General features: G+C 41.0%; 1 protein-coding gene across 1 annotated transcript in view; it reads right to left on the reverse strand.

Moving 5' to 3' along the window:
• The window catches only part of CMSS1 (cms1 ribosomal small subunit homolog), a 203,241-nt gene that overhangs the window by 20,516 nt on the left and 161,085 nt on the right, over positions 1-21,640 (reverse strand). Inside the window, exon 2 of the mRNA XM_070750047.1 lies at positions 172-266. Coding sequence (XP_070606148.1) covers positions 172-266 — 95 coding nt within the window. The remainder of the gene's footprint in view (positions 1-171; positions 267-21,640) is intronic.

The following is a 21,640-nucleotide window of genomic DNA, read 5'->3' on the forward strand; positions in this document are numbered from 1 at the left end:
GTTTTTGCTCAGTGTTTGGCATGGGTAATGAGTTACTTGCTCTATGGGTCTTCTTATGTAACTTTCTAAGCATTTGAATAGTATACTTTCCATTCAACAAACAATGACTTCATTAAATGTTTTCACTGTGCACTAGATGGCCTTCTATTAGTGAAAATAAAATCAACCAACCTTTTTCCTTTTCTTTGAAGAAACAAGAGTTGAACTTGAAGTCTGCTGAATTGTTTCATTTGTATTAGCACATTCTTCCTCGTTATCTGAAAGCGCTAAAGACAAAAGCATATTTCAAAAACACCTTTCAGCATTCTACTGTTCTCCTAACAAACTTTGAGTTTACTGAATTTGGCAACGTGATTAGGTAATTATTAATATGAAAGAGAAACAGACTACTAAGTACTAAGACAGTACTTTTAACAAATTTTGTTGAAATATTCTCTGAGTAAGAAAAAATAGAAATGTTTACAAGAGAAGAAAAACTTTTTAAAAATAAACTGTCAATGTTTGACATAATACTTATAGGCAATGAAGGGCTACCAAAATTTTTACTACGACATTGTGGGCATGGCTTATGCATTTTCTTTCAACATCTTTCAGTGCAAATTGGGTGCTCTGGGGTGGAGCTCCATTTTCGCTACCCCACTGCGTTCCCGCCCATCTGGGCAGTAGCCCACCCCTGCTTATAGCTTTTAGGACTCACTGAATAATGACCACAAAGGAATGGGAGCAGATAGAGGAAAAACTGGAAGGCTATGGGAGATTGAGCACAATCACCTAACCACAAGATGTTATAATCATGTGAGCCAGTTTCACGTGACCTGAGGTTGGTGCAACAGTTAACGAGTTTTCAGGCCATAAAGCACCCTTTCTAAGGCTGTCATAACACCATCCAATGTTTATTAATTTGTTTCCTTTTATTTATTTAATATTGTTGTTATTATTTCAATATAACTGAACATAAGTTGAGGAATACCTGTAAAAAGGACTGCAAAATATTTACAAAATATAAATTAGAAGCAAAAAAGCAAGGTTGTGTTTATATATATTTTTAAAAAAACTATTCTCTCTTTTTTTCAATTGCCAAGATAGAGTCATTTGTTTTAAATCACATTGGAAACAATACATTGTGGCAGCTGTCTTCTTTGCTGACTTGCTTATATTCTTTACATTATTGCAAATAATAAAATAAATTCCAATTCATTAGACTCTAACACCCTAGAGATTTTCAATAGGTTGCGGTATTCTTTCTCAAGCACTGAAAGACACCGCTCCGTTCATACGCTGAGTCAACTACTAACCAAAATAGCTATTGCATACTGTAACCGAGGAAACCTCTATAAGCTTGTAGCTTGCCAAGAAAGTCTAACTGCTAACTTTAACATGTCTTCATAGATCCTGACTTAGCAGGTCCAGAAATTGGAAAGGGACACATATCCAAAGCCCAATAATAAATAGCCTCGCCTCCTGCATACACTTGTACATACTTGCTCAAGAACTCTGAAACGAGATGAATAACTTCTACGAAAGAATTTTAAGAACAATGCACTACCTGTCAATTGCTTATCTTCCCACCAGGCAGGAAAGCACATAAAGTAAGCTCTACTCTTTCATCCTGGAAATACTACAATTGTTCAGACAAGAAATAGAGGTCCCTTAAAGGCAAAGTTTCTCCTGCCCAGTTGTGTCCTACTCTAGAGGCAGTATTCATCTCTGTTTCTTAGCTGAGGAAGCCAGCATTGTCCAAAAATACTTCCATGATCACGTGGCCAGAATAACTACACACCAAGGTACACAGACTGCTGATACCTTCCCACTGAAGTGGTACCTATTTTTATACTCAGATTTGCAGGCTTTCAAACTGCTAAGCTGGTAGGAACTGATGCAGGTAATGGGAGCTCGCCCCATCATATGGTGCATAGATCTCGAACTCAAGTTGTCAGCTTTCCATCTGACAAGCTTTGTCTCTAACCATTGAACCATAACAATATGTAAATATCTTTGATGAAAATTACTATTACTACAGAACCATTACAAACTGCTAATGTTTTAGAACAAATTTCTGATCTAAATTTCCATTCTTAATTAATTAGTAGGAAATCCCAATTGTTTAATAATAAGACATAGCAACCTCTCAATCTAATAGGCTATATGTGACACAACAGAGAAATAATACTCAATGAATATGATGAGCATGAATGAGACTATAATAGACCATTAATATGACTTAAAATGTCATTGTAATATGACAATAAAGTGTAATTACGTATTACACTGGTAGTTTAGTTTAGTTTAGTTTAGTTTAGTTTTATTGGATTTATATGCTGCCGCTCTCCAAAAACTCGGGGCGGCTAACAACAATCATGAAAATATACAATAACTATGAAAATAGGCGTTGATTGCTTACCTGAACGCCTCTTCTCGTACGGTGAGCGGGTACAGCAGTCACATGGGTTGCTCATGTCCAATCCGGTGGAACTGAGCCTAGTGTTAAAAAAGCTTGCTGGATCCGCCCCTTCCCCAGAATTCGCGAATCCATAGACTAGGCTCAGCTGTGAAGCTCTGTAGTGTTCAACTCTCATTGTTAGAGGAAGAAAGGTTATAGGAAGGTAAAGAAGACACATACAAGGGCGGGAAGTGACTGCTGTACCCGCTCACCGTACGAGAAGAGGCGTTCAGGTAAGCAATCAACGCCTATTCTCCGTACTGAAGGAGCGGGTCCAGCAGTCACATGGGACATACCCAATAGATGGTCCCTAGGGTGGGATTAGATTGCTATCGTGAGAGATAACGGATTGGAGTACCCTTCTGCCGAAGGCAGCGTCCGCTGAGGCGTAAGAATCAATTTTGTAGTGCCTGATGAAGGAATTTGGCGAGGCCCAAGTGGCTGCTTTGCAGACCTCCTCCAACGGGGCTTGAGTCGCCCAAGCAGCCGAGGTGGCTGCGCTCCTGGTGGAATGCGCTGTGATGTTCCTTGGAACTGAGAGGGCGGCCGATTCGTAGGCCTTAGATATAGTCCCTCTGATCCAACGGCCTATCACTGTAGAAGACACTTTGGCCCCCATGACTCTGGGATGATAGGCTATAAAAAGTGCTTCCGACCTCCGAAAGGGTCCTGTGCGTTGGATATAGATCCTCAGCGCTCTAATGAGATCCAGGGTGTGCCATTTAATTGCTAAGGGGTGGTCCCGTTGGAGGCAGAAGGAAGGTAAGACAATATCCTGGGTCCTGTGGAACATGGAACTGACCTTGGGTAAGAAGGTGGGGTCCAGTCGCAAGACTACCTTGTCCTGATGAAATTGGCAGAGGTCCTGCCTGATTGAGAGGGCAGCCAACTCCGAAATGCGTCGGGCAGAGGTAATAGCCACCAGGAATGCCACCTTAAAGGATAGGTACCTGAGGGACGCCGATTTTAAGGGTTCGTGTGGTGCCTGCGTGAGGGAATGGAGAATCCGTGGCAAATCCCAGGATGGATACCTGTGGACCTTGGAAGGTCTGAGGTTGGCTATACCCTTGAGGAATTCCTGAACTTCTGGAAAGGAACGGAGAGGCTGTCTGCGGGGCCCCGCTAGGACAGAGGAAATGGCCGCCAGATGACGCCGGAGGGTGCTGGTGGAAAGTCCTTTATGGAAACCTTGCATAAGGAAGGAAATGATCCTGTGTATGGGGATGCACAGGGGATAGAGACCCTCCTGTAGACACCACTGGTGAAACTTGGACCACGTATGGTCGTAGATTCGATTGGTCGAACCCCTTCTGGCCTTTAAGATGACCTCCACTGTATCGGGGTCGTGTCCACGCAGTTCTAGGTCTCTCCTGATAACAGCCAGGCGGTGAGGTGGAACCACTCCGGGTCTGGATGGAATGAGGCCCCCTGCCGCAGCATATCCCCCGAAACGGGGAGTCGCCAAGGGTCCTGGACGGACAACTGTTGGAGATCCGCGAACCAGGGCCGGCGGGGCCAATGAGGGGCGATTAGGATTACTCGGGCCCTCTCGGTGAGGACCTTGTGAATCACGTCCGGGAGAATTGGAATTGGAGGGAATGCGTAGAGTAGGCCTGGAGGCCATGGACTCCGGAGGGCATTGATTGCTTCCGCTCCCGGGGATGGAAATCTGGAAAAAAAGCGAGGGAGTTGGGCGTTCGCATTGGTCGCGAAGAGATCCAGAACTGGTAGGCCGAATCTGAGGCTGATTTGATGGAACAGGTCCTGATGGAGATTCCACTCTCCGGGGTCTATCGTTGCTCGAGATAGCCAATCCGCCTGGACGTTGAGGCTCCCCGAGATGTGGTCGGCTAGGAGCGACCGAAGATGTTTTTCCGCCCAAAGGCCTAACTTGAGGGCCTCCCTCATGAGGGCCTTGGATCTCGTGCCCCCCTGTCTGCAGATATGGCTTTTCGTGGCGATGTTGTCGGTGAGAATGAGAACGTGCCGGTTGGGGATACGAGGAGAGAATTGCTTCAGAGCCAGGGAGACGGCTCTTAACTCTAGCCAATTGATTGGCTTGGAAGCTTCCTCCGGGGACCACGTGCCCTGGGCTATCATCCCCTGGGCGTGGGCGCCCCATCCCGATAGACTGGCGTCTGTGGTGATGACAAATTGATCCGGGCACCTGAAAGGGGATCCTTTGTCCATGGCCGGAGACTTCCACCACTTGGAGGATCTGCGAACAATTGGTGGAATGACAATGCGACGGCTTGAGTTGCTGTGCCCCGATCTCTGAAAGGGTAATAGGAGCCACTGTAGTTCCCTAGCATGAAGGCGAGCCCAGGGAATGATGCCTATGCATGACACCATCTTCCCCAAAAGGGAAGACAGGGATACTATGGAAACTGAAGGTTGAGATAAAATGCATGAAATTAACTCCCCTATACTGATTTTTCTCTCAGGAGAGAGAAAGACCTGGGAGGATTCTGAATTAATAACGGATCCCAGGTGTAAAATGGATGTGGAAGGTTGGAGATGACTTTTGTCAAAGTTGATGGAAAAACCATGGTCCTGTAGAACTGACATGGTGACAGAAAGGTCTGTTTTCACTTTCTCTAGGGAGTTCCCATGAATCAAAATATCATCAAGGTAACATAAAATGTGGATGGGAGACGCCCGGATATAGGCCGCCAGAGACCCCAAGAGCTTTGTAAAGACCCGAGGGGCCGAGGAAAGGCCAAATGGCATCGCCCTATACTGGAAATGCCTGCCCTGAAAGGAGAAACGTAGAAATTTTCTGTGGCATTTGGCTATAGGAATATGGAGGTAGGCCTCAGTGAGGTCTAAAGAGACCATGAAATCTCCCGGGTGGATGGCGGCCAAAATGGATGATAAGGAGTGCATCTTAAACTTCCTATATTTGATGAATAGGTTCAGCTTCTTTAAATCCAAAATAGCTCTCCAACCTCCGGAGGATTTTGGAACCATAAATAGGATGGAATAAAAACCTAGACCCTTCTGACCGGGGGGAACCGGTTGAATGGCTCTGATGGACAATAAGTGGGAAATGGCCTCCTCCATACGGTTACAATCTGAGGAGGACCTGGGAGAAGGGCAGGAAATAAAACGTTTCGGGGGGGGAGAAGTAAATTCTAAAAGAAGGCCTGTTTGAACAGTGTCAATGACCCAGGGGTCCTTGGAGGTGAGACGCCAATTAGAGGCGAAATGGGCTAGACGGCCCCCTATGGGAATCGAGGAAAAACTACCATCTAGGTTTTTTTGAAGCCCTGTTAGAGGACGCTCCCCTTTGGAAGCGAAAACCTCTGCCCCTGGAGTTCCTACCTTGGGAACGAAAGCGGGGGGAATACTGACCTGGAGATCTCTGATAGGAAGCCGCTTGATCTTGCTGACGCCCTGGGCGACGAAAGGACTGCGTTTTGGTAGCCTTTTTGGTGGTTGGACCCAATACTTTCTTCTTGTCCGTGGTTTCCGTAAGGAGTGGATCCAGAAGATCCCCGAAAAGAAGGTCGCGCTTTAAGGGTCCCAGAGATAACTGCCACTTCTGACGTACTCCTGCTTGCCAAGGGCGAAGCCATAGGAGTCTTCTTGCCGTTGTAGAAGCTGCAATAGACTTAGCAGAAAATCTAGTAGATTGTAAAGTGGCATCAGCCACGTACTGAGCAGCTGCAAAGACCTTGTTGAAGTCTTGTTGACCTCTCAAGTCATCGGGAGGAATATGCTGTTGAAGTTGGCGAAGCCACAGAAGCATGGCTCTGGAGAAAAAGGAAGCCGCTGCAGAACTTTTAATGGCCCAGGAATCTGCGGTGAATCCTCTTTTGAGCATCTGTTCAATCCGCTTGTCCTCTGGGCGGAGGACTTCCTCTGCTTCGCCTGGCACAGCAGCCGCCGAGTGAAGGATCTTGACAGGTTCATCCGGTTTAGGAAAGGAAAGGAGCTCCTCATAGGAAGAGGAGAGTTTGTACAACTTTTTGTCCTTGGTTGTGGGATTGAGCCCAGAGGCTGGGAAATCCCACTGCTTAAGTAAGGCATCTTTAAACAATTTAGGCATAGGAATTACCTCATTATCCTCCTGTTCCTCTGTGAAGTAAGGTAAATTCTCCTCCGGGGGATCAGTGGATGTGGAGGCCTGTTTCTCCTGGGCCGCCAATCCCGTAGAAATTCTAGCTTTGAGGAGGAGAGATTTGAACAATTGAGAGGGAAAAATAGTAATTGGAGAAGGAACCTTTATTTGGGATTCCTCATCATCTGAGAGGCCTTGAAAGGGATCCTCATCCTCCTCCATATCCTCATATTCGTCCTGAGAGGAATCTGATTCATCCTGAATAGGAGCTCTAACCGTTGGGGAAGAACCCAAGGGGCGGGAGGGACGAGGAGGAGGAGGAGGTAAGGGAAGCGCATTGATGGTAGAGAGTTTAGCATCAATGGCCTTGGATAACACAGAAAAAATAGATTGGAATTCAGGAGGTAAACTAGAAATATCAGCAGGAATGGCAGAAGAATCCCTGAAGGCCTGGGAGGATCCTGGCTGGGAGGAATCTTCAATAATATCTGGTTCCTCTGGACCTACTCCCCATAGGTTAGGTTGGGGTCTGTCTAGGTTTGGCTCATCCAGAGATAACACAGTGACCCCAGAAGAAGGCAGATTAGAAGCCTCTGGGGGGTCATGACTACTGAGTACTTGGGCCTGTACTTTCAAACGCTTTGCTGATTTGTCATGGATTTTTTGTAGGGCTAGGTCCCTTCTCTTCTCGGCCCTGGTGACTTTGGTCGAGGGGCGGGCCCCTGAAGAAGAGGAGGTTGAGGCCTGGGGGATACTGGTAATCTCATCGCCTGTAGGCCTGGCCTCTCTGGGACCTTGAGTGGTGCCTCTCTTGGGAAAAGTAGCCATAGTCTGACAATTAACAGAAGACAAGGCTGAGCCAATAACTGAATAATTAGGGAGAAGAATTTCAAAGACTTCCCAAGAGGAATGGATCCTGCTCCGAGGCCTCGGAGCTGCTGAGACTTGAGGGCAATCTGGGCAAACCCAGAGTTCGTGTCCCCAAATACAGCGTGGCCAGCCTCCCTAAACTTTAATTAAAGTAACCAAGGCACTCTGGTTGGAGGCTTAGCCGGTGGAGAATTAAGCCTGAGCGTCCCAAAGCCCACTCCGGGATCCAAGCGGTGGACTGAGGCCTACGCGGCTGGCAGAAGGCCAACACGAGAGGCCTAAATTTAAAAAGGGCGCGAAGGCCTTCGCGCCGAAAAATCGCTCCGTAATAGAATCTTAAAGGGGAAGCGATCGACTAAGTCCAGGAGACTAAAACAAGCGTCTCACTCCGCAGGAGGTATTTCTTAAGCCCTTTAACAATAATACTATAATAAATCAATGAAGCAATACTTGCACCAAGACCTCCAGGCCAAAGGATTAAAGGAATCCACAAGCGGCAGCGGGGATCGTAAACGGCAAAACAGCCGGGGGAAAACGAAACCGCAACTTCTCCCAAAGGAAAAAAGCCGAGCCACAAACGGCTGGCGCTATTAGTGCAAGTAAACAAATAAGGATAAACAATTCTTACTACTTTTGAAGGAAAGATCGAAGGGAAGGTGTTAGAATGTTGAACGAGCTATCACAATACAACCGCAGGATATGCGAACTGAGCGAATTCTGGGGAAGGGGCGGATCCAGCAAGCTTTTTTAACACTAGGCTCAGTTCCACCGGATTGGACATGAGCAACCCATGTGACTGCTGGACCCGCTCCTTCAGTACGGAGAATATACAATAACTATGATTATTGTTCTGACTGCTTCACCTTGGAATTCAGGATTGCAGGTATTTTCACAATTTAGACACTGATCAATATGGCATCTTCTGCTTGCAAAACAAGGCTTATAGACATGTATATACAACAAAACCTAACTATATAATGACATCCTATTTCATTATTTACAGTAAATACAGTGCACCTATCTTTTTCAGGACCCTAAAATCATCTTATATATTGAATATGCATAGGACTCTATTCTGAGCTACCCAAATGATTGTAGACTATCAATTATTAGTTTTATGCCCCAACATTTTATATATCCACCACTCCTTTATTTACAATGCTTCAAATTATACGTTACTTAAAGATTCTCTTTATGTATGTCATTTATACTACAAAAAAGTCATCCAATCTTTAATTGATTTACATACACATATATAATTTCAAAACGTATTGGTTCATTTCCTTTCTTTCCCATGTTATTCAACAATCTTGTTCCATTTTGTAAAACAATATTTTTAAAAAACAGCAACACAGTACTATTCAATCTTATATTCTAGTGCTATTCTTTTGCTATTCTGATAGCAAAAAAAAAGATCTCAGAGCCCAAACTGTTTTGAGGTATAAAACCAATTTTGACGACAAGGCAAAAATATTAGTAAAATTCAAACAAATTAATAAAGTACTTTTCCAACTTTCTATACTGCTTAAAGTATTTGATTATGGAATTTTAAGTTGTATTTGTTATTCAAACTAGCTCCCAAATCAGTACAATACACAATCCTGGTGCTATAAAGGTTAAAGTGCTTTACTCTGTCCATACCCTGGAATTTGATCTAATAGGCCTCAAGTTGACTCAGCCTTCCATCCTTTTCAAAGGCTGGTAAAATGAAGACCCAGATTGTTGGGGACCATATACAAATAATAATGCTTCTACAATGTAAACTGCTCAGAGAGTGCTGTAAAGTGCTATGGGGTGGTATATAAGCCTAAATGCTATTTCTGTAATTACAGATGGCAATAGATAAATAAATTCATAAAGATATTATTATTATTATTATTATTATTATTATTATTATTATTATTATTATTATTACTATTATTATTTAGATTTGTATGCCGCCCCTCTCCGTAGACTCGGGGCGGCTCACAACAGTGATAAAAACAATACATAATGACAAATCTAATAATTAGAATCTAAAATAACAATAGTACATTTAAAAAAGTCTAAAAAGCAAGGAACCCCAATATATAAAAACCATACATACAGTCATATCATGCACAAAAACTACATAGGCAGGGGGAGATGTCTCAGTTCCCCCACGCTTGATGACAGAGGTGGGTTTTAAGGAGTTTACGAAAGGCAAGGAGGGTGGGGGCAGTTCTAATCTCTGGAGGGAGCTGATTCCAGAGGGTCGGAGCCGCCACAGAGAAGGCTCTTCCCCTGGGTCCCGCCAGACGACATTGTTTAGTCGACGGGACCGGGAGAAGACCAACTCTGTGGGGCCTAACCGGTCACTGGGATTCGTGTGGCAGAAGGCGGTCTCGCAGATATCCTGGTCCGGTGCCATGAAGGGCTTTATAGGTGATGACCAACACTTTGAATTGTGACTGGAAACTGATCGGCAACCAATGCAGACTGCGGAGTGTTGGAGTAACTTGGGCATATTTGGAAAGCCCATGATTGCTCTCGCAGCTGCATTCTGCATGATCTGAAGTTTCCAAACACTCTTCAAAGGTAGCCCCATGTAGAGAGCTTTACAGTAGTCGAACCTCAAGGTGATGAGGGCATGAGTGACTGTGAGCAGTGACTCCGGGTCCAAATAGGACTGCAACTGGTGCACCAGGCGAACCTGGGCAAACGCCCCCCTCGCCACAGCTGAAAGATAACTCAACAGTTAAAGAGATGAGTAATTTTATCAGCATTTTGTTATTTTTTGTTCAAAATATTGCGATGTCTTTGCCATTTCTAAATGAAATAGTATATCTTTTTCTTAAAGTTGCCGTATCCTACCTACCAAATCTTCCCTCCATTTATTCAACAGCAGATGTTTTTGTCCCCTAAATATAATTTGCTTTGCAAGTTCAGTCACGTTTCTTCTCCATTTTTCCAAATGGCATCTCATCATTCCAAATGGCAGTTCATTCCAAATGGCATCTCATCAGCCCAGAAATGTTACAAATTAACATGATTGTTGTTAAAGGAAGACATTTTGCAGACAGATGCCAACTACTCTAAATTTAATGTTTCCTAGTTACACTAAAAACTGGGTGGAAAAATACTCAGGAACAGCTGAAATTTCAAAGGAGCAGAGACTGATTAAGTCTGTCTACATAGCCTGAATTCCATCTTAAATCTCTTACACACTGCAGACTTTTGGGCTCCCCATGTCAGCAATTTTCCCCTTTCCAGTCTAGTTCTACTTAATCAGCAGCCTACAAAAATGTATGGAAGAAGCAGAACGTTTGCTCATTCCTTTTTTTAAAATATATATATATTTACAATTATACTTAATGATTTGGGAACTTTTTCTCCTATTGGACCACTATTGTTACTTATGGTGCATCATTTTCTATTTTAAATAGCAACAAATTTGCTGCCATTAATACACATTTTTTTTTTTAAAAGAAAAGAAAAGAAATAGTACTCTGTATTTGATCAGTTAAACAAATGTTGAGAAACTGAAATTTTAAACTTACCTAAACCCACTTTGTAAGTTCCTCCAATTTATGGCTGACATTTCAAACTACAGTTCCAGAATTCTCGGTTGATATTATTGGTGTTGTGCTTCTGTGGACTTATATTCCCAAAATGTATCCTATACCTGAAGTTTAATTCTTAGGACTAATAGTGTAGTTCCAAAACACATCCTATTCATCATGCCCTATCATGCCCAGCGACCAATAAGGTCCCACAGAGTTGGCCTTCTCCGGGTCCTATCGACTAAACAATGTCGTTTGGCGGGGCCCAGGGGAAGAGCCTTCTCTGTGGTGGCCACGGCCCTCTGGAACCAACTCCCCCCGGAGATTAGAACTGCCCCCACCCTTCCTGTCTTTCGTAAACTACTCAAGACTCATTTATACCGCCAGGCATGGGGGAGTTGAGATAGCTCTTCCCCCTATGCCATTACAAGTTATGCATGGTATGTTTGTGTGTATGTTTGGTTTTATAATAGGGTTTTTAGTGGTTTTTTATTATTGGATAGTACATGTTGTGTTTATTATTATTGTTAGCCGCCCCGAGTCTGCGGAGAGGGGCGGCATACAAATCCAATAAATTATTATTATTATTATTATTATTATTATTATTATTATTATTAATTAAGTCAAATCAAATTGTTCAAATTATCTTTCTAAAAGTTGATGTTCTCCTTTCATATCTTTTAAACAATGCAGTCATAGTTTCTCAATGAGTCATTTTTAACAGATAGACCATATATTGTCAACAGACAAGTGCGACACAATACCTTATAAAGTGTGGTACAAATTTGTTTATTGTTACTAGATAAAATGGCTGGCATACTCCAGTGTGAAGCTTTTTCTTCTGTCCAGGCTTAATAAAGCCAGAGAACCAAAAGAAGACTAAAGACTAAAGACAATAATCCTTCAAGCATCTCTGTACTGGAAACGACTCACAGAGATAAAAATGACAGAGGAGGCAATTGTAACATGGATTGTGCTCATACCTATATTTACTTGCAGCAAGCGAACATTTACAGATTGCATTTTGTTCTATTCCTGCTTCAAAGAATGACAGGAGAAGAGGTCAGCTTTCCAGCAAAGTTGCCCCTCTCAAGGACTTGGAGATTAAAGCAGGGAAAGGGGTTGATTTATATTTAGAGTTCCATTTAAATTAGTTCCAGGATTTATGTATCTCTTCCTTAAAGTGCTCTCTGGGATCCTTCAATTTAACACTACTGCATCTAGGGCTCAAAATACAAATGGGGAATGAAGCATTTCATAACAAGTTGCTCTGGAGCATTTGAAATAGGTGTTTTTGGGTACTCATAAAGGAAAAAAAACATTAATACAGTATTTAAAGACAAAAAAACTCCCTTCTGGCTCATCAGGATTTAAATATGCAGAAAAGGAAATTACCCAGAAGGCTGCCTTCTTAAAAATGGTAAGTTTTTATATTCTTATACAATACCTCCCCAAAATAATCTATAGAATCATTCTAGATTTACATTCCATGTAAACTCTGTTAGCGGAAACAATATCATTCTAATTCAGATACAAATTGTAGTTAATTAAGAATGCTTAATTTCCATTTTTTAATTAATAAAAATAGACAACCCTAATAGATCACACGCTAAACTTGTATTAAGTTTTGAAGGACACAATCCTCTGCGAGGAAAATTATTAATAGAGTATAATTTCTGAGAAAGAAAAGAAAAGAAAGTAAAAATACAATATCTATATAAAGAGACAATATTTAATTGTTTTAATGACAGACAAATGTATGGATACTCTCTCCTGCTGTGTGTATTTTAATAATTTCAGGGGGGGAAATTAAGTCCTTTATTATGTTGCTATATAATTAATAAAGAATACTATAGTACTATAGTATGTACTATAGTATTCTAAGGGCTATTATTCTTGGAAAGTCAATATGAGCCTAGAAATTATCAAACAACTCAGTCTTAATTTCCTTTTTGTGTTATACAACATAATGGTCATAATTGAGTCTTATTTTATTTACATGATTTCATTTTTATATTGTCTTAATTTTTATGTATTGTATTTTTCCTGATATGTTAATATAAAGCAGTTACAAATATTTCAAGAAACTATCAACTATGTGACATGTGCTATTTTATCTCAAATTCCCTTTCCACTCTCCAATTCAACTAATAAGTTATAAATAATCCTTTTAATTATGATAATACAGTTGCTTTCCACTCCTAGTCAAGAGCAAGGGAAGTTGTAGTTATATGATGGGAAGATTGTAAACAAAATCCAATTTAGGAAGCTAAATGAATTTCATACTAGAGTTTAGGTTTAGTCGGTATATATTTCTCTCCAATATTTTCTATTTAGTGAGACAGTAACACACTGGTTTGCCTTGATGATTTTTATTACCTTTGATCACTAGTTTCCTTACCCCAATCCAGGTTTATGAAATGTGAGCAAGGCAAATATGCAGTCTGCACGTGATTATTAGGGTTTGGTCATTGTTCAATCTGTTAATAGGCTATGAGTGAACTTCAATGGAGTTATCTTTTTCAACTCTAGAAATCCAGGATAATAATATTCATTTGGAAAAGTTAAATTTGTGTATTTAAAAGTAAATGTGTTGTTAATTAGACTTCTGCTAGCACAATCTATTGAGAAGTCTATTGAGGAAGCTGGAATAGGTTCAATATCTTATGTCTTGTTGAAGGCATGTCAAAATATGGCACGGATGGTATTCTGACCAGATCTGGTGACAGTGAATTCACAATTTAATAATGCATTATATAATGACTTACTTGTCCTTAACCATCCCACATTTATTACACTATTATACCTTAACTTCTATTATTGTGAGAAATAAAAATATTATTCTATATTTTCTGTATAAATTTACATGTAGCTACTGTATCTTCCATTATCTGTTTCCTTGCAAAGTCTAGTCATTGAGGGCAAGGCAGACACATTCAACAGAGGGTTTCCCAAATGGTAAGAATTATGTCTAAGGAAACTGCATAATTCTGAATTATTGAGTTCAGTAATAATCAGGTGATTGTGATTCCTATAGGAATAAAAATAATTAAGACAGGCCAAACTAGGTTAAAGTCCATCTGTCTCATGGAAAATCGCTGGATGATTTTCATGTTCTCACTCCAGCCTACTGTGGGTATGATACATAGAAAAAATGAGTATCTAAGTGTTTGATGGAGATTGGGTAGAAGTAATAGAGTATCCTGGAAGACGTAATGTAGGTAGCACTTGTTTAGTAATCACAATTTGCATTGGCAATTCCATTGTTTAGCGAAGTATTTGCTTAGTGAAAGGTGACTATGCTGATTATCTCATTTCACTTTTCCTTCAAAGGTCATAAATGTTAGGATAGGTTAAAAATTACTTTTCCATCGGTGTTGTAACCACAAATGAGATAGTTGCTAGAAGACTTACTGTAGCTCAAGGCTGTCAAACTCCTGGCCAGCGAGCTGGATCCGTCACATTGTAGCCATGGCCACGCCCATTTTAGCAAAGGGGGGGAAGTCCAGCTACATCATGTGATGCCATCATAATAATGTGAGCTTACATTCCTGCTATAGCTGGTTTGGCCTAGAATAAACTTTTTAAAAAGCAATCAACACTATTTTTCATATATTTTCTTCATTTTTCTGCATTAACACCAGACCTAATAATACTTTAAAGCAGATTAACCCAAGGTTACCTTAGCAATAACAAAGGAACAGAAAGAAGTGTAAGTAAAGATAAACACCTTGATTTCTAGCTCAAGTTTTCTATCTTTTCTTGATTTTGTCTGTGCAATTATATCATTAGACTATTTTGATGAATACCGGTAAATCTATAAAGAATATGAAATTTGGAGATGCCATTCAAATATCTTAATGAAATTATTGTTTTCAAGCACTTATGTCCAAATAGATTGAATATCATAATAGTTTAATTATGATATTCATATGTAACAACTATTGTTTTACAATAATTTAAAACTGTACCTGGTGAAACATTCTGAAACCTCTTGCAAATTTCAAAAATAGCACAAATATTTACATGTTATTACTCCTATTAAGTCAGTTTGCAATACAGTACTCAAATCTGGTATAAAGTTGCATTGCGACATATACAAAATCATTTGCCAAATTTTTTTTTCACTTCTGGATCACATTTTATCAAAGGAGCACTTAAATCCTCTATTCAGTAATGTTCCTTCAGAACCTCAGGATAGTTAAGAAATTATTTAGGGAACTACAAACATGAACTATGTATGATGTCAGAACAAGGCATGCAGATTTAAAGACCGTGACTGATGTTTGCCTCCAGTTGTGCATTGTCAGAGCTAAAATATTGATGTCAACTAACTTATAATAAGCACATAGCACCATGCCCTCACTCTGCTATTCCTTAGTATCATCTGTAGATAACTTATCTGTAGATAACACTTGGCAGCTTCAAATATCATCTAGCAAATGCTCTGTTCTCCACATCGGCAAAAAGAATCCGAACCTCATATACAAACTAAATAAACAAAATCTGACAAACAACCCCCATGCGGTAAAAGACCTTGGAATACTAATATCAAATGACCTAAGTGCCAAAGCCCACTGCAACAATATCGCCAAAAAGGCTTCTAAAATTGTCAACCTGATCCTACGTAGCTTCTGCTCCGGCAATCTCACGCTTACTAAACTTTCGCCAGACCCATCCTCAAATACAGCTCACCTGTCTGGAACCCACACCGAATTTCGGACATCAACACCCTAGAAAAGGTCCAACGATACTTCACCAGAAGAGCCCTTCACTCCACCACTCAAAACAGAATACCCTACGAAACTAGACTTACAATCCTGGGTCTAGAAAGCTTAGAACTACGACGCCTTAAACATGATCTAAGTATTGCTCACAAGATCATATGCTGCAACATCCTGCCTGTCAACAACTACTTCAGCTTCAACCGCAATAACACAAGAGCACGCAACAGGTTCAAACTTAATATCAACCGCTCCAAACTTGACTGTAAAAATATGACTTTAGCAATCGAGTTGTTGAAGCGTGGAACTCATTACCAGACTCCGTGGTGTCAACCTCCAACCCCCAACATTTTTCCCTTAAGACCTTCCATGGTTGACTTCTCCAGATTCCTTAGAGATCAGTAAGGGGCGAGCATAACTGCACTAGTGTGCCTTCCGTCCCCTGTCCAATTGTCTCTCCTATATTTTATATATCTTTTCTCCCATTCATATATCCTTCCTCTACTCTTCATTGATGTATTCTATTCTCATATCTCTTCTTCTATCCCTTCCCTGATATTTACTACTACACGTTTTTATTCTCCTTAACTTTCAATTTGTATTGGACAAAATAAATAAATAAAATAAAATAAATAAATAAATAAACTTATTCTGCTGTGACATGCATATATAATTCCACTGCAATGTTCTGTTTATTTAACTTTATTTTGCCACTGAAGGTAAAGAAGTCTGAAGATAGCATTTAGATATATTTACAAAAAATTGTTTCTGTCAGTTCTCCGCAACATCTGCTAATTAATCTTCAACCAGAATGAGTTTCGAATTGCCCTTTGTCACTTAAGGGTCTACAATACATAATGATGAAAAAATGTTTTTGTCATTATGATGGGTGGAAATTCACAAAACTAGAAAGTGAAAAGAAGCAAAACATGGACATAACCTCTGAAGGAAAGTAACCTTGCAATATGCTAGCTTTAGGTATGTTGTGTCTTCGGTACTTAATGGCCGAAGACCAGTTCTGTCCATACTGTATTAGAAATGAATACATGAATTTTATTTATTTATTTTATTTATTTATTTTGTCCAATACATAATACACATTAAAGAGAAAGATATGTAATAATATAAGTAAAGAAAAAAATAGAAGAAAAGATATAAAAGTATAGGTGAACATATTTGAAAGGAAGAAAAGATAAATGAGATAAGGAGAGACAATTGGACAGGGACAGAAAGCACACTGGTGCACTTATGCACGCCCCTTACTGACCTCTAAGGCAGCGTTTCCCAACCGGTGTGCCGCGGCACACTAGTGTGCCGCGAGACACGGCCAGGTGTGCCGCGAAGTCTTTGGAAGCTCCAGCTGGGCGGGGCGCTGCCAGTGCCGGACTGCCAGTGCCTCCGACCTTGAGCTCCCACTCGCAGCTGTCCCCCGGCTGCTGCCCGATGCAGCTATTTCCTGCGCTCTCCTGCTGGGCCCCAAAGAAGGAAGCGGGAAAAAGGAGGCAGGGGCGGGGAGGTGCAGCAGTAGGAGTAAAGGGAGCCGCGGCCGCCCCTGCCTCCCCACGGTGCCTCCGGCCAAACGCGTCCCTGGCTTCTCTGCCCTGCCCCATTGCCCGCCCGATCCGCCCACTCGCCGCCGCCGCCTCCTGTCTTGGGGCGCGATCTGCCCCCTCTCCTCCGCTGCCGGAGAGAGAATGGAGGGCGCCGTTGTCTTCGCCTCCGCCCGCCGGCTCTGCAACTAAGAGGCAGCAACCATCAACCCCCTCGCCCTCCCAGACGTCCCCAGCGCCCGGCCACGCGCTGCCTCCCGTTAGCCCAGCCGACTTTTCCCTGCTGCCGTTTTCTCTTCATGGCGCAAAGCCACACAGTCCCGGACTCCCGGATCGCTCGCTTCTCTGGTCAGCAAAGCCATCTGCCCAGGAAAGCGCCGCGCCGGGCAGCTGGCTTGCTGGCCGGAGAAGCGAGCGATCCGGGAGTCCGGGACTGTGTGGCTTTGCGCCATGAAGAGAAAACGGCAGCAGGGAAAAGTCGGCCAGGCTAACGGGAGGCGGCGCGTGGCCGGGCGCTGGGGACGTCTGGGAGGGCGAGGGGGCTGATGGCTGCTGCCTCTTAGCTGCAGAGCCGGCGGGCGGAGGCAAAGACAATGGTGCCCTCCATTCTCTCTCCGTCTCTCTCTCTCTCTTTCTTTTTCTCTCTGTTGCTGGCGTGGTGAACGAGAGAGAAAGAGAGAGAGAGAGAAAGGAGGGGAGAGAGAATGAGAGAGAAAGAAAGCAAGAGAAAGAGAGGGAAAGAAAGCAAGAGAGAGAGAGAAAGAGAGGGGGGAAGGAGGGAGAGGGAAAGATATAGAGGGAGGGAAGGAGGGAGAGAGAAAGAGAGCAAAAAAGAGAGGAAGAAAGAAAGAGGGATGGAGAAAGAGAAAGAAGGGAAGGAAGAGAGAGAAAGAGGGAGGGAGAAATAGAGTGAAATGGAGGAAGAGATATTTTTTTGTCCAAACTTTTCTTTCGCGCCCCCCGCCGGCCCCCCCCCGTTCAGTGTTCCCCAGAATTTTGAAAATATGAATAATGTGCCGCGGCTCAAAAAAGGTTGGGAAACACTGCTCTAAGGAACCTGGAGAGGTCAATCGTGGATAGTCTAAGGGAAAAATGTTTGGGGTTAGGGGTTGACACTACTGAGTCAGGTAATGAGTTCCACGCTTCGACAACTCAGTTGCTGAAGTCATATTTTTTACAGTCAAGTTTGGAGCGGTTAATATTAAGTTTGAATCTGTTGCGTGCTCTTGTGTTGTTGCGATTGAAGCTGAAATAGTCATTGACAGGTAGAACGTTGCAGCATATGATCTTGTGGGCAATACTTAGATCGTGTTTTAGGCAACGTAGTTCTAAGCTTTCTAGACCTAGAATTGATAGTCTGCTTTCGTAGGGTATTCTGTTTCGAGTGGAGGAGTGAAGGGCTCTTCTGGTGAAGTATCTTTGGACATTTTCAAGGGTGTTGATGTCCGAGATGTGGTATGGGTTCCAGACAGATGAACTGTATTCAAGGATGGGTCTTTACGGTTACTATTCAGTTGAAATAAAGCAAAATTATTTTCAGGTTATGTCCTTAAGAATTCAATTACTCTTTTATAAAACAACCTTATAAGGAGCAACTGCGCACTAATTTTAACTGCTGGTTTTTTACTTATTCATGGAAGATAAAAATGTAAATTGGGAGAAATTACTTCTTGTTAACATTTGTTAAGTTTGTTCCCCAGTCTGACAGTACAATTATATGTTACCACTGGATTTGCACTAAGTACTTCTGTAAGAAATGTTTGTGCTCCCAAAGCTTAAAGAGAATACAATGTACAAAGCTAAAATTACGAAGAATTGAATTATGACAGGAGGGCATGGTGTTCAGCTTCCCCCACTAGGAGACTGTTTCTGCAGAGGTTTACAAACTCCAACCATTCATATTTATTTTTTTCCCTTGGCTGATCTTCCAGCCAAGACTTTAGTTCAAATTTCAGAGTAGCTGAATTGATGCATTCAACACCTGTTATTTGGTTATAAGTCTTCCCAGGACTTTAATGCTGTTGCTGCTGTTAGTAATGGTTATTATATCTACCTAAGTAACTAACAACAGGATATTTCCCATCTGGAAAAGCTGAAAGTACCGGTAGTAGTAGAAGGAAGCAACTTCCTTAATGACTTTTGATTCAAAAAATACATATTTCTCAAATTCTGAAGCTTATTTTATTTATTTATTTGTTTGTTTGTTTGTTTGATTGATTTTTATGCCGCCCTTCTCCTTAGACTCAGGGCGGCTTACAACATGTTAGCAATAGCGCTTTTTAAACAGAGCTAGGCTATTGCCCCCACAATTCACGAGTCTACGGAGAGGGGCGGCATACAAATCTAATAAATAAAATAATAAAAATAAAAATAATCCGGGTCCTCGTTTTACCCAGCTCGGAAGGATGGCTGAGTCAACCTTGAGCCGGTGATGAGATCTGAACCGCTGACCTTCAGATCTACAAGTCAGCTTCAGTGGCCTGCAGTACAGCACTCTACCTGCTGCGCCACCCCGGCTTTTATATGGCATTACCCAAAAAAAGTGGGCACAATATTTTAACAAAGTGACAACGGTCTTATTATAAAATTGGAATCTCATTTTTGAGGGGATAAATTCTTAAAACAAATTTTTAGATTGTGAAGATATCAGTTCCTTCACAAATCTGAATTAACTCAGTGTACAGTATGACCATTTATTAATTTAAAAAAGTTTTTTTCTTGGTATTACAAGTTTCTTTTTGTGGCTTCTTTCTTTTTATAGAAAAACAGGGCGGAAATGTTATTTTAAAACATATGAAATCTACTGCCATTTAGAATAGAATAGAATTTTATTGGCCAAGTGTGATTGGACACAGAAGGAATTTGTCTTGGTGCATATGCTCTCAGCGTACATAAAAGAAAAAGATACACTTGTCAAGAATCCTGTGGTGCTTAATGGGGAAAGTATCATATACTTTCTTCAAGACATGTAAAATGTATAAACCATTTCAAACAGAGGAACAACCTAGAATCATATTCCTTAATATGGAAAATGTGTCTGCTAGTGGGAGTTTTCTAGTAACTCCAAGGAATTGATTGAAGTAATGTTTATATATATTTATAATTTCAAGTAGTCAACCTGCAAAATAAAAGTAATGTAGGCAAGCCCCCTTGAGAATTTATTTTTTATTTATTTATTTATTGGATTTGTATGCCGCCCCTCTCTGAAGACTCGGAGCTTATGACTACTTTGCGTTTTGGTAAAATTTGTCTTACAAAGATGAGGAGTATACAATTTCTAACATTAAAGCCATTATTTGTAAATCAACCAGTGGTGGGTTGCTCCCAGTTCGGCCTAGTTCTGCAAAAGCTCTGCTCATCTGCCCAGGACACTTCTGTGCGTTGCGCGGGCACAAACCAGTAACAACAGGTTTTAGAACCCACTACTGAAATAATCTCCTATAGCCTTTTGTTATATCATAAAAGATCAAGGAAAAAGTTATCTCAGGAGGGGACTAGGATTATTTCTCAGGTTAACAAGAAATTGTTCTTAATATGAAGTGGAATTTCATTGACACTGAGAAAAGAATGGATGAAAATATTGGAGACAATATTGTTCTTCAAACAAAGATCATGATCATGACATCTCTGCATTACAGTGTGTCCTCTAAACCACGAAATGGGGCCTATAGTGTTTTTAAAGCTAAATTGAAAGCCTGAAACATCAGTCAGACGTGTTCTAAATAAGTGCAGATACTTTAGCAATTTGTATTCATACCATTTTGTTGTTACGCAGCACTACTGGTGGTTGTTTTTTTGTTCAACCATATGTAAAAGTCATTCCAAATTTTATAGTATTTTGAGTTGTCTTGTTCTTTTAGCTCCATTGTAAGCTTATCTGATTCAGCACAGTCCAACATTTTTTTTATTAAGTTTCGTTCATTTGGCATAGCTTCATTTTTCCAGAATTGGGCTATAGTTATTCTTGTTGCCGTTATTAAATGTTGTATGAGATAATACTGTTCCTTTTTCATTTGATTTTCAATGATGCCAAGCAAAAAATTTTCCGGTTTCATTTCTAATTCAATCTCAGTTATTTCTTTTATCCATTTTGAATCACAATCTGATTCTTAGTTTAGTTAATGACATGTATGTTTTTCAAATTGTAAAACAAGAACAAAAAATTAGAAAATACACGATAAGGACCAAACCATTGGTTAAAATACCACAAAATTAAAACAAGGAGGCTGTCAAACGAGCCAGCCTCAGGAGGGGTGAGAAGACATGCTACATTCAAGACTTACCCCATTCGCGTCTTTTAATTTTTTGTACTCAGTGTAATGTAAGTTGGTATTGTTTATTTGTTTAATTGTTTATATGTAAATAAAAATCATTAAAAAAAACCATTTATATAAATGAAAAGGTCTAGTAGGTTTGCAACCTTATTGAAACCTAGGTATGAACATCAGTTTTCATGTAGAATATATATACCA

Source organism: Erythrolamprus reginae, chromosome 4, assembly GCF_031021105.1.
Source record: "Erythrolamprus reginae isolate rEryReg1 chromosome 4, rEryReg1.hap1, whole genome shotgun sequence".
NCBI lineage: Eukaryota > Metazoa > Chordata > Lepidosauria > Squamata > Dipsadidae > Erythrolamprus > Erythrolamprus reginae.